The 12,607-nt window shown below is 36.6% G+C and overlaps 1 protein-coding gene across 1 annotated transcript in view; it reads right to left on the bottom strand.

Moving 5' to 3' along the window:
* The window catches only part of SKAP2 (src kinase associated phosphoprotein 2), a gene marked incomplete at its 3' end in the record, with an annotated part of 107,207 nt that overhangs the window by 88,020 nt on the left and 6,580 nt on the right, over nt 1–12,607 (bottom strand). Inside the window, exons 3-4 of the mRNA XM_010292123.1 lie at nt 12,186–12,211; nt 2,125–2,229 (exon numbers count right to left, since the gene is read on the bottom strand). Coding sequence (XP_010290425.1) covers nt 2,125–2,229; nt 12,186–12,211 — 131 coding nt within the window. The remainder of the gene's footprint in view (nt 1–2,124; nt 2,230–12,185; nt 12,212–12,607) is intronic.

Genomic DNA, 12,607 nt, shown 5'->3' on the forward strand with positions numbered 1-12,607 from the left:
ACATCTGCCTTACAGACCCAGCTTCTTGAGTGGGATTTAAATATTGAACATTAACAGACTGCTAAAAAACAAAAACACAGTATTAAGTTTCAACAAACCCATTCATGCCTATGAGAAGAGAAATAAATGGCACCTCTGAGGATAAATCCACCTCTTATAAGATTCCCCCAACGTTCATTTGCATACAGAGTGTAGGTGGCTAGCCTTGAATGACAGACTATGTATGTTAAAATCAAAATGGTCTTAGAATGACACACTGGACATTCAAAGAGGAAAACAGAAACACTCCTCCAGTAAATGAAAGTATTTACAGATCAAAATCTACTAACTTTTCTGAACTTGTCCTCGTGCTGTGCTCCCACTAGATAATTAAAGCGGATGTAGCACAAAACATAGATAGACCAATGAGGTTAAATAATCTTAAAAGTAACAGAATCGCACCCATTATGTTTTTACCTCAACTAGAACAAATTAGCCAAGATATTGTTGGGCAGCTATTACACCTACTCTCATAATTATAACTTCCAAAATAGGCTAAAAATTAATCACCCATCTGTACAAACTCATATGATATTTCATATACTCTTGCATCAGCATTCTTCAGCCATTCATTATTTAGGTTTATGAATATTATCACTTTTTCCTTGATTGACTGTTTTGAAACAAACCTGTAATCATATCTGTTATTAAATAGTTATATAATTTTGTCACATACCCTTTACACAATCAGTACCATGTTATTAAGTTACAATCAGAAATAATATTAAGACTATGTCTGTAAGCAAAAACAAATAGACAGAAAGTTGCATTCATCTGTAGTTTGGAAAATTAGCTTCGGTTTTCTAAAAGCTATATTCAGTTTGACTGATAATTACATTTCAACCAGTAAGCAAAAAGGCTTGTTTTTATTTTTTTAATAGAAGGTCACATTGCCAAAACGCAACAAGCTCAATAAAAAAAAAAAAAAAACAAAAAGAGAGAGAAAAGTGTGATTATTATTGTTACACATTTTACAGAGTTCTGGATATAAAAAAAATTGCGTTATTCTGAATCAGTGGTTAGAAGGTTTATCACTTATGCATGTACTTGACTTATCCCTGTTCTGCAATAGACATAATTTTATACCTCATAAAAGCAATTTATGTTTCCAAAGGGAATAATCTGGATAACATAAAATGTGGAGTGCTATGTTGCAGGAAGCATATTTTCATTCAGCAATTGTATTTTGAGATGGAGCTGCACAGTTTGATCATCATATCATGTCAGAAAACATCATTCACTAGTAAGTCTATCTAACTTCTAGTGCCACAAATTAATATACGTCGTTAATTTATTTGTACATATACTTAATTTATTGCCATATATTATCCATAGAAGGTATTTATATTATGTATACAATAATGAATATCAAAAATATGGACACTATGCTAAAGCACGCTTGTTAACTGTTGAAATATCCCATTGTTCATGTCTTCAGAACAGTTGCATTTAGCATTAAATTTAATGAATACAAAATAAACCAGCATGGAAGACAGCTATGGAGCCTAGATTTTTTTTTTTTTAATGCAAACTCAAATTTAGAATTTATATAATGAAAACATTCTACATTTGACTGTCTTAATGGAAGGAAACATTGTAGGAATAATTAATTTAATATTTTATGAACCTATTCTACATGGAGTTTACAGAAAAATATCAATCACAAACTGTTTCATTATTTATTAGATAAATAATACAGTACGCCATTAAGCAGCACAATAAAATTAAGCAAGAATCTGATAATGTTGAATTAACAAACAATTTGTTACTACAAATATTCACACTTTTTTAGCCACTGATCTATCTTTAAAAACATATGCATCTCCAGAAGATGTTTTGTTATGGAAAACATTAGTTTAAAAAAAAAATGTAAATTTGAGACAGCTTCACTATGCTCTAGGACCACTAGAGAGAGCTCTTCAGTTCCTTTAAAGGTTCTTGTAAAGGTAAGAAAACTGTCCAGCTGTGATGTTTATCTGTTTATCTGATTTCCAACACTAACATTCGCATCACGAGGATCTGATGACATGAGTTTGTAGCAAACTGGCAAATCCAGTACATTCTAAGGTAAACAGCATTACATACCATCAGAAGGTCCTTCATCCTCTTTATCATATCGGTCAGATGCTATTGAGGCACTATCAGGAGGCGAAGGAAAAGAGCCCTCAGACTCTTCCTCATCTTCCACTTCTGTAGAAGTTAAAAATACATTGGTAGTTAAAATACCCTATCATACAAACACAGACAGAATCCAAAGACAAATATTTTCATTAGTCAGGAGGATACCAATTCCTACCCCACACCAAAAAAAAAAAAACCACCCACATTTCTCATGGATGCACCTCGCACGTTCAAGCGCAGCTGTAAGCGCTGCCGTTCTAGGGTTACCTTCCAACCGGCCGCGTACGTGTTGCTGGATCGGTTTCGCTACACGCTGTCATGCACTGAACCCGCTCCCAGCGCTGCACAGCTGACAGCTTCTCACACCGGGGTGGGAAAGAAACACACACCACAGCAAAGAGGTGGGCAAGGGAAAACACTGGCAGGAGGAGAAACGGGCAGCGCCAAGCTCCAAAGTTCTGCCTGTCCGAGTGCAGGAAGGAGCCGCAGCAACTTCCCCCCCAGGGAACTGCCAAACTACTTTTGGCAGCAGTTTGTCACCCTCTGCCCACTTTTGCTTTTCTTCGCCATAATTAGGCACTACTTTGCAAATGTTTTATGTGTTTTATTCCTCCCACGAAACTAAAAAGGGAATCTTTTCTTCTGACAGCAGCCGGTCTGAACCTGTGGCTTAATGCAGCATTCTGTCCGTGAGTTTCTTACAGAACCGAGAGCTCTACTATAATACATACAAAATCTACCTTATTAGCTAACCTATACACTACACTGACCAGAGTGCATCAAGTATGAAGGTCTGGAAAAGGTAAAGCAAAATCAGTATTGTTTAAGGCTTTCATTTAATTAGACAAAATTTAAGTTCTGCCTCCCAAAATTCAGTATATTTTCAGAGTTTGGTGGGGGGTTTTTTTAATACAATGTAGGTGAAGAAGAGGTGGAAAAAACAGCAAATACAGAAAAAAAGTTAAAAAAACAAAACAGAACTAGACTGTTTCTTTTAAAAAAATAATTAAAAATCAAGTCTTGGTGAAGGAGAAAAACTCCAATAACTAAATGGAATACTGTCACCAAACCCAAATCATAAAGCTTATGCTCCAGCAGATCAAATGACCCTCAATTTTCTTAAAAACCATATAAAGCTAAATTTCTCAAGCATTGCCTTTTGGTATATTCATATGCAGAAAACTTTCCAGAGACCTCCAGACATGCTTCTCTATTTATGTGTTCCCTTTTGGAGCACTGTATTGGATAACTAATTTCTCAGAATCCAAAACACACCCCATGCATAGTGAAAATATTCATCTTCACAGCCATATGAATAACATTCACCAGTAGGACTGTCTATGCATGGCTGAGTTTTACCTCTTTGCTTTCCATTTAATAACTGAAAATCATGGAAAATTCAGAGTCCGTGCCCAAAAAGCATTGTAGCTACTCACAAAGAACTGCAAGTTTCCTATGCAGATACGGCAACAAAGCCTGATTTTTGCTTTGCTGGAGTTCTTTTACATCCCAAGATTGTAGAATAGCAAGTTGGTTTTCTCTTCATTAATTTAGTACACTTTTCTTGGGAGAGCTTCCTTTCAAGCTCCTATGCCATATAACCACTGCTTTGAATCTGAACTGGACTTCAATCTATTTTTTCACACAGCCATCTTCCAGTAGCACTCCAGCCATCGTGTTAATCTGATCAAAATATTTGCATTTCATCACACCTGTCAAACCAATCAAAAGTAAATTATCCTTCACCAGGATTCACCTCTTCCTCCACACAGAAAACCAGAGAGCAGATTGCACATGAACAGAAAATATTATGCCATATTTACAACCTGCATGATCATCTTTCACACTTACATGACAGAGAGCAGCTGTCTGTCTCTATACACACACACACATATATAAAACTCTCTCTTTATTAAACAATAGACTCCATATAAAAAGATTACACAGAATATTCACAACCTATACAGTATCAAAAGTTGCTCCACTCTTTTCCTGTCCTAAACTTTTACTAGTACTAGATGCATGGAATATATGTATATATAAACCCCCACCTCCAATGCCCTGATTGTCAGTCTAAAACATCATCTTATCAGCTATGCATAAACATACTATCATTTAACCTTTATGAAGGTGCCAGCATAAATTTAAAATATTAGGCTGTATTTCTAGAGGAAAACATTTCCACAAACATCACATTCCAGCACTCAAAATTCATGGGCTGAATAGTAAGAGTAAACCTAAGTACATCTAAATGTGTAGCACTTATGGATGAAAATAGGCAAGTACACAGGTAGGAAGAACATCTCCAGAGATTTTTGCTGCACTCAACTATACATAACCTCTTTCAGAGAAGTTGTGACTCCTTATCTAAGTTTTCTGCACTGTTACCCTGCTCTGCGATTAAGTCACAATATTACCATTTTCTAATTATGCTAAGGATTTTGAATTCAGTAAACCTTTATGCTTTGCATTCATATAAAAGCCAGATGATCTAGAAACAAAAGGCTTTTTAATACACACATACATATTTAGGGCACACCATGTACATACCCTAGATATATACTGTATTTGAAACAACAAAAAACATGGGTACACCAAATGTAGACTTAGAATAAAACAAGTATCTGTCCTAAGTATGACAATATCAAAGTTCAAAATACTCCTAAAACAAAACAAAAAGAATTGTTGCAGTATTACGAAGAAAGAAGTTACAAGCTCTGTGCTTTTAGAGAGCTTATAGTCTTCAAAGCATTCTCTAAACGTTAAACCCTAAATAAAGGCTCAAACACTTCCATGGGAAAAAACTCACTGAGAAAGACAATCAGAACAAATATACCAATCTCATTGTGTCATACAATAGTGTGTTTAGGTACCCACACTTTTTTATGGAAAAAATGTGAAGAATAGGTCACAGACACTGAATACAGCTACAAGCAACCTGTAGCCCTGCAGGGCTAGAGTAAACTAAAAATCTTCCATTTTTTATTTTAGATTAAATAAATGTATGTGTAAATTTATATTATACAGCAAAATGCAATCCTTAAATCATCTAATTTGTACAGAAGAACCGCAGGCATTTTGATAGGAGAGCTGACTCAATGTGCTCTGGAGCTTTAATAGGCAACGTTTCACAACATTTTTACGTGCTCACATAAAAGAATGACTACAGGCTAGTATCGACCTTGGGTTTTTGCCTCCTAATTCCGGCAGGGTTAAAAGACATCTTAGGAGCATATGCTATTAATACATGAGGATATTGCTCCTGACAGTTCATAGAGAGGCTTCCTGTTGATTCTGCAGGAGGCATTCCCACTCAGAGTAATCTCTGCCCTTTCTCCACTTCACATGCTCCTCCATCAAGGTGTTGCACTGCAGTTTATACTCCACCTACTGAGGAAGACCAGACAGAATTGCATTTGAAGCTACATGTGTTACCCCTTGAACAGTCAGAGGAGTCAGTGTTGAGCAGCACAAGCCACTACTCCTCTCTTCAGGTGCCAAGTACCTAAAAATACACCCGAAAAGCATCAATAAATTAAAGAAAAGCATTCAACTTGCATTTATGTAATAGAAAACCGAACTACAAAGCAACAATGGGCATCAGGTAAATGTATCCAATACAATTTGCAGGCATAATTGAAAGCATTACTGCCTAATCAGACATCTAAAAGCAAAGCATGCTCAAACGAAATGTCTATAGACTCATTAGTTGGCAGCCATTCCATTACAATCACACATAATGTCAGTAGTGCCTTGAACCTGTGCCAATGACAACAGCATAAATTTTGCATCTCATTTCTGTGGTCATAAAATTAATGATCAGTTTAAAAATACTTCTTTGCAAAAGTTATTGCACAAAGAAGTGACATGAATGTGTCCCTGTTATGTAGTCACAAGGATAATTAAGGAGTTGATGCTCATTAATATAGCTGCTTGTTTCCCCAGAATACCGTATGATTTATCTAGAAGATGAAAAAAAAGTTTAATTAACAGTAGATAGTTAACAGTTAGAACAATAACAAAAATATGTGTATGAACTGACCCTATTCTCCAGTTTCTGCAATTTAAACTAATGTCTTACAGGTTTGATAGCAGAATAATATTTTATGTTCTCTGTAAATTAAAAAAAAAAACAAAATCTTTCCTTATTAAATGCTACCTTTTCCATTACAGCTTATTTATTGATTTAGGAAATACTGCATACCAAAGGGTAAGCATACCACATTAGGACTGGAGCATAAAAGACAAATTCTCCTCATTGTAAGAAGGGCTGCACTTCAGTCCCTGCCCCCTGTTCTGAAGATTTCCAAAATATTTAGTTGGTACAAGCTGAATATAATGAACAGGACCATATTACTTCATAAGAATCCAGTTTAAAAAAAAATAAATCCAGATTTCTTTTCCCCCCCAGAAATTCAATTTCTTCTGCAATAGTGTGATTATAGTAATGAAATCCTAAGCATTAGAGATACTGCTTCAGCCACTAAATCTAAAAAAGAATAAGCAAGGTATTTCAGCCAATGCCTTCAGAAGAGACTTGCTAGCTCAGGGTTCCCAGATCGCTAAACACTTTCATTTTATTTCTAAAAACATCTAGGCAGAGTGATGCATTAAAATTGCTCAAGAATAAGCAAAATAAAACAACTCACAAAAATAAAGAGACATACACATCAAAACACCCTGCTTCTTGCCATTTTAGGAGGTCCCAAGTCACAGCAAGTTGAAATCACTTCCTCCTGTCCAGTCTCTGCTCTGCTAGAACCCACCAAAGAACTGGATGAAGCCACTGAGCACATAAATGCAAGATCCTCACTACACAGTTTTTCACAAAAATAACTAGAAAAAGTTGCTTTCAAGCTGGCACAGGTATACTTGAGCCTCTTGATAGATGCAGCTGATTTAAGATGCTACTGACCCAATCCACCAGTCATCTTGCAAGGCTGGATTCTTGTGACAAGCGCTTTCTCGATGTATGCTTTGCCATGCAATCTGCTCCAACACACTCATTCCTGAAGAGTCTTCTAGAGGCTCATATTAACATGATGGTTTTTACTGGCTTGTTTTATAAAGTCAAGTAGGAATTCTTTAGCAGCTATTTGTTAAAACAACACTGAAACAGCATTAGGTTTATAAGCAAATACGCTTCAAGCAAGAAAAACAACACAACTTTTACTTGGTGAGCTGCCTCTCGTTCTGATGATGCACATCAGGATAAGACCATTTTGTGCTGCACTGGTGGCTGTACCTTGTGCTGCCTGAAATTGCACTTGGCACGGACATTTCACAGATACCAGCTGCATGTAGCCGAAAGGGACAACACAGTAACTTACCCACAATGAAACCCTCCAAAATTCTAGAACAGAGTGATATTTGACATATGTCTAATGCATCTGATGGTGCCTCCAGAAATACGTCATGATGATCCTCAAAGAACTGCATATCAACTAAGCCATATTTTCCCATTTATGGTTAATACTAATGATGTATTTATGCCCCTAACTGAAAGCTTAAGTGTGTTAAAATACAGAACTTGCACCCTCTGATGACCACAAGCTATTGACTCCCTTCTCAAGTCCAAAAAGACTCCTACCTGCTGCCATTCCCTGAAAAACAGAGTGCAGAGAGACAAAAAAGGAAGTATCACCACCACACAAAACCAGAAAAAAACCCACCAGAAAATGCAGTGTCTTTGTATATAGTGCTACTCTATCAGCTTGACTGTTTCCAGGAAGCAGATGTCTCAGGCTCCAGACACTCACTGCTCTGCCAAGAGCCAAATAGGCACCTGAGTCATTTAAAGGTTTCCTACAGGTGCTCCCAATAATTACATAGAGAAGAACACCAATGCTCTAGACACAGATTTATCTTCTATTATACTACAGTGAAATGAAAATTAAAGTGGACCTTCATCATTTTATTATCAGACTCAAAAGTGGTAGTTCAGCAAATGTCAAATCATACTTTTCTGCATAAATAGTGCCAAAAGTCGTGTGCTGCAGATCAGATATAAGGTGCGCTGAGTGCTTTATGGGGAACTCGTTCTGCAAATTCCCATATTATGACTCGATTTGGCTAGTACTTTTGGTGTCTCACTTTCAACACTGAGCCAAAATCTTTTGTGAAAAGCGATTAAAAATATATATTTTACTAAAATAAATGCAAGGAACAGATGGCAAGTGAGCTTCAAACACAAATACAGTTTCTAGGGCTTATAGCGCTTCTGCCAACTTTAGCACTATTTTTAGCATAAATTGAAAACAAGGTTCTTTTAACTAAACATTTTGGCAGCCATGGTATTGATTCAATTAATCTCAAAACAGAGAAATGCCAAAAACTGAATTAACTCAGAATCTTTGACAAAGTCCAGACTTTTATATCCTTAGTGGAATACTAGTCTTATAAAAAATGAATCCAATTTGTATGAAAATTAACTTAGTTTTCAAGTTCCTTCTCAATTCTAAGATCTAGAACAGGTCACCTTGAGTGTGAGTATGGCTTTTTGGTTTTGCTTAAACTGCTTAGATAGAGAGTCAAATATTTCAAATGAAAAAAAAAAAAGGCAGCAGTGTCTAAGAGAAAAGCACATTTCTACTGAGTTCCTAATTTAAGAATAAAATAAAAATAATAACTGTTCAATAACTTAATAAATAAAAGTAAAATTTGTGGAAAGATTAGTGGTTTGGATATTAATGTAATTGTACATTTTTGGTCATAAGAACAACATGCACTGTCTTTGTCTGTAAATCAACATTATACTTAACTGTAAAAGTCAGTTTAAAAATCAGATAACACATCACACATGAGAATTAAGTATTTTCCTGCACAATTAATTTTTTGTCTTGAATTATGACAGGTACCTAAAAATCTTCATATTTTTAGTGTGTAGACACAAAAGATGCTTTTGCCAGCATATTCACTGACCTGACAGACAACATAAGAAGGCTTATTTTTAAGAGGATGCAAGAAAGTCCTCAAGTTCATCAGTCTGGTTGCAAAGATGTATGTACGCACTTTCTGAAAGTTAAGAGATATACACGTGGATGATTTTGGTTTCAAGGAGCCTGGTTCTACTTGTGCACATGCTCTTCAATTTTTTTTAATTCTTCTTGTAAACCTCCTTGCCTTATCTTTATGGAAAGTAAGATTCTGTATGCTACTGGCCAAAGCCCATACAAAAAGACTCACGTAGATACCCTGGTCAAACTGACTAGTCACTATATGCAAAGCCAGTGGAACATCAAGAACATACAACGATGAAAGAGAGTGGAGTGACAAGCTGATGCCCGCAAAGCATACTTGCTGAGCAACTCACAAGCTGAAAGTGCAGCTGTTTGAGAAACCATAGTCAAGTTTCATTTTGTTATACAGGAAATATATGAATTTTCAAAGTGTTAGTCCACTCCTTGTGGCCTCCGAAAGATTATTCTGGATGTGTCTGAAAGGATGACAGGTCACAACTCACGAGATTCTTGAAAACAGCTGGTATAGTACAATAATTAACGTAGTATGATAATTTCTATACCATGGTAATATGGCACATAGTATGAATCATTCTTCACCTTTCCTTTCAGCTGCAACAAAGATTATTTTATTTGCATTTTTAAAAATGGAGTAACTGCTACTGCAAAACAAAGAAGAGCAAATATTAACCACACACAGTAGTTTTTACTACTCTTAGTTTGTTTCAGTGCAGTTTCCACATTTCTGCTTCCACCCCTCCTTTTTTCCTAAAAGATACTCTCCTTTTTCACCTTCTATTTTGGGATATTTCTTCTTTTTCTGGAGGAGGGGGAAACAGGAAAACATCTGACGATCACTGCCACCTCAGTTTTTATTCTTTTCTCAAATTTTCCATCTTTCAACTGTCCAGGTGTGCACAGAGGTATGAATGGGCACACAAGTTGACCTCACTCAGCTGCTGCTGCTGCTTTGTTACAGTAGTAGGTGGCCAAGAATCCGACTGCTTTACCTCCATGTGGGTCATTTGTTCTACACCTACACAAGTCACGCCTAATTTGTACAGGCCTAAAGTAAGAATGGCACAACTAAATAAAGCTTAGCACACACTTTTTGAACTCTGGAAATTGTACCAACAACCCATACCACTGAACCACATTCCCCCAAGTATTTTGCAAATAAGTGCAGGCTCCCATTTCTCTTTTCATTTTCATGCATGTAAATGAACATGAATTTGGAGAAATTTATCCTTGGTTGCAGAAAACAATGGTATAACTTCAGAGCCCTCTTGTTTTATTGACAAATACTGGAAGAAAACTAAAGTGTCAGCATTCACAAGCTTCACCATCTGTACATAGTTCTACCATCTGAACCAAAGAGACACATCATGAGAATTTTTTTTTAAGAAGCAATATAGCCTTCTCAAGAAGCAAATGCACTCTAATCAAAAGATGACGACAATACCATTTTCACAGAAATCAGAGCAAATTATATGGTAACAATTACAGACTCTATCAATTAAATCATCCATTTTACTGGAGATAATGAAATCTCATCTTATTAATAATTTGTTGAATCGGAACAGAAATTCTGAATCAAATTGCCAATGAAGAAAGTAAATAGACTAGAATTTTCTTGACCTTCAAAAAAAAAAAAAAGGCAAGCTGGCTAATGCAAACTCTGCTCTTCGTAGATAACTCTCATGTTTATTAGAGTGTCATAGCCTCAGAAAGTTATTAAATCTTCAAAAACAGTCTCTCCAGAAAGTCAGATGCATTTGCAATGAAACAACCATCCCACCTAATTTCATGTTAGTCATTCTCTTAATAAAATAACAGTTGACTTTTCCACCCTTAGTTCTGCTGGACAGTGAGGAGAGGAGGGAAACTACATTTTAGCTTCACCAAGGGTGCGGAGGTGCAATATAAAAAAAAAAAGCAAATTATTTAGAAATTGTTTTAAAATAATCACACAGTTGGAGTTTACAGAACCTTAGCAATCTTTGGGAAGTTTCAAGTTGTATTTTCTCTTTCAGTTGAACTGTTATGGCTACATAACTTGATTTAAACAAGGATAAGAAATGTATGAACTTGTTGTGCCTTGTTATAACATTACTTACCTAGCCTAATACGATTTATATATTTGCACTTTATCAGGAAGCCTACACATTTGAACCTCCTTGTCCAGAAACAGACAGTTCTTCAACCACTGCAAAAAGTGAAGCTTTGCGTAGGCTTTTTTGACCTCACACTGTGACCCTCATACCAGCATCCACAGGCTATAGGTCATGACCTCAAGAATTAGCATCATGGAAATAAGAGCCCTTCCAGGTTTAGTTACAGAACAGAACACTCCTCGGTCTTCTCTAAACTGAACTCTGCAGCTTTATTTTAACTCCACTAGAAGACAATAGATAACCCACACTTCAGTTTTCATTACTTGCACACTAAATTGTCTCCTTTCCAACTAAAGGTCTGAGCTGCCACTGCACTATGAAAACATCCATCCAGCGTGGATCGAAAGCCAACACCACATTGCCACTAGATGATCTTATTAAAAGGTTAAAGAAACATCACTATGGAATTGAAGACTTGCAATGTTATGAGAAAAAGGCTGAAATAAGTTTTCCCTATGAAAATTTTAATCTCCTAAGCAGGCTGCTTTGCATACACTTCCTCTGAAAAACAACAAAAGAAAAACCTGCATCACATGTCTTTCGCAATGCTAGGCTATTGCTAATTAAGCCAGACATAACAAGCTCCACTTACATTAAATTCTGAGCCCTCATTTCTAAACTAACCTTTCCGTCGGTAAGCGGTCTGAGATGTATTTACTAAGGGAAACCGGACCCAGCTGCAGGGAGAACCGTGCAGCCGGCAAGCTCTTTCCTGCTGTCCTCAGCAGGGGGAGCCAGCCCCCTCGGCCTCGGCAGGCGAGCCGGGCACAGCCCAGCACCCACCGCCTGCCCCCGGCTTACCCACCCGAGAGCCTGTCAGGGGGAGAAAACACTCCACGGGGAAGGCAAAAAGGGAAAGGGAGGAAAAAAAAAAAAAATGCACGAGACTTACCTTTATCCTGGAATTCTTGAGGGTAACTGCAGAAAGAAGAAGAAACAACATAAAGCAATGCACCCTTGCAAATCCGCAGTACTAGAACAACAAGTTTTCAGCAAGTTTTGTAGCCGAAACTTAGTGCCGCAAGTTTTCCTTAGTAATTTTTTAAGGCTTGATTTTCGGCTAAAATATTTACTCAGTTTTTCTTTTGTCTTTGAGAGAACGCCCAGTCATTTCAAAGAAGACTTGAGCAAAACCAAACTCAGATAGAGCAGCCTTTTCTAGCAATACATCTACTCGGATATTTTGAGGTATAAACATACAAAAGCACCTCTATTTTTAGTAAACCTTCTAAATGTTAATATATTTCAAAAAGTTTTGTGCGCAAGTAAAAGCCGCTAAGCATACTTTAAAAATAACACAGTAGGTCAGCAGGA

The sequence above is a fragment of the Phaethon lepturus genome, unplaced genomic scaffold, assembly GCF_000687285.1.
Source record: "Phaethon lepturus isolate BGI_N335 unplaced genomic scaffold, ASM68728v1 scaffold4518, whole genome shotgun sequence".
Classification (NCBI taxonomy): Eukaryota; Metazoa; Chordata; class Aves; order Phaethontiformes; family Phaethontidae; genus Phaethon; species Phaethon lepturus.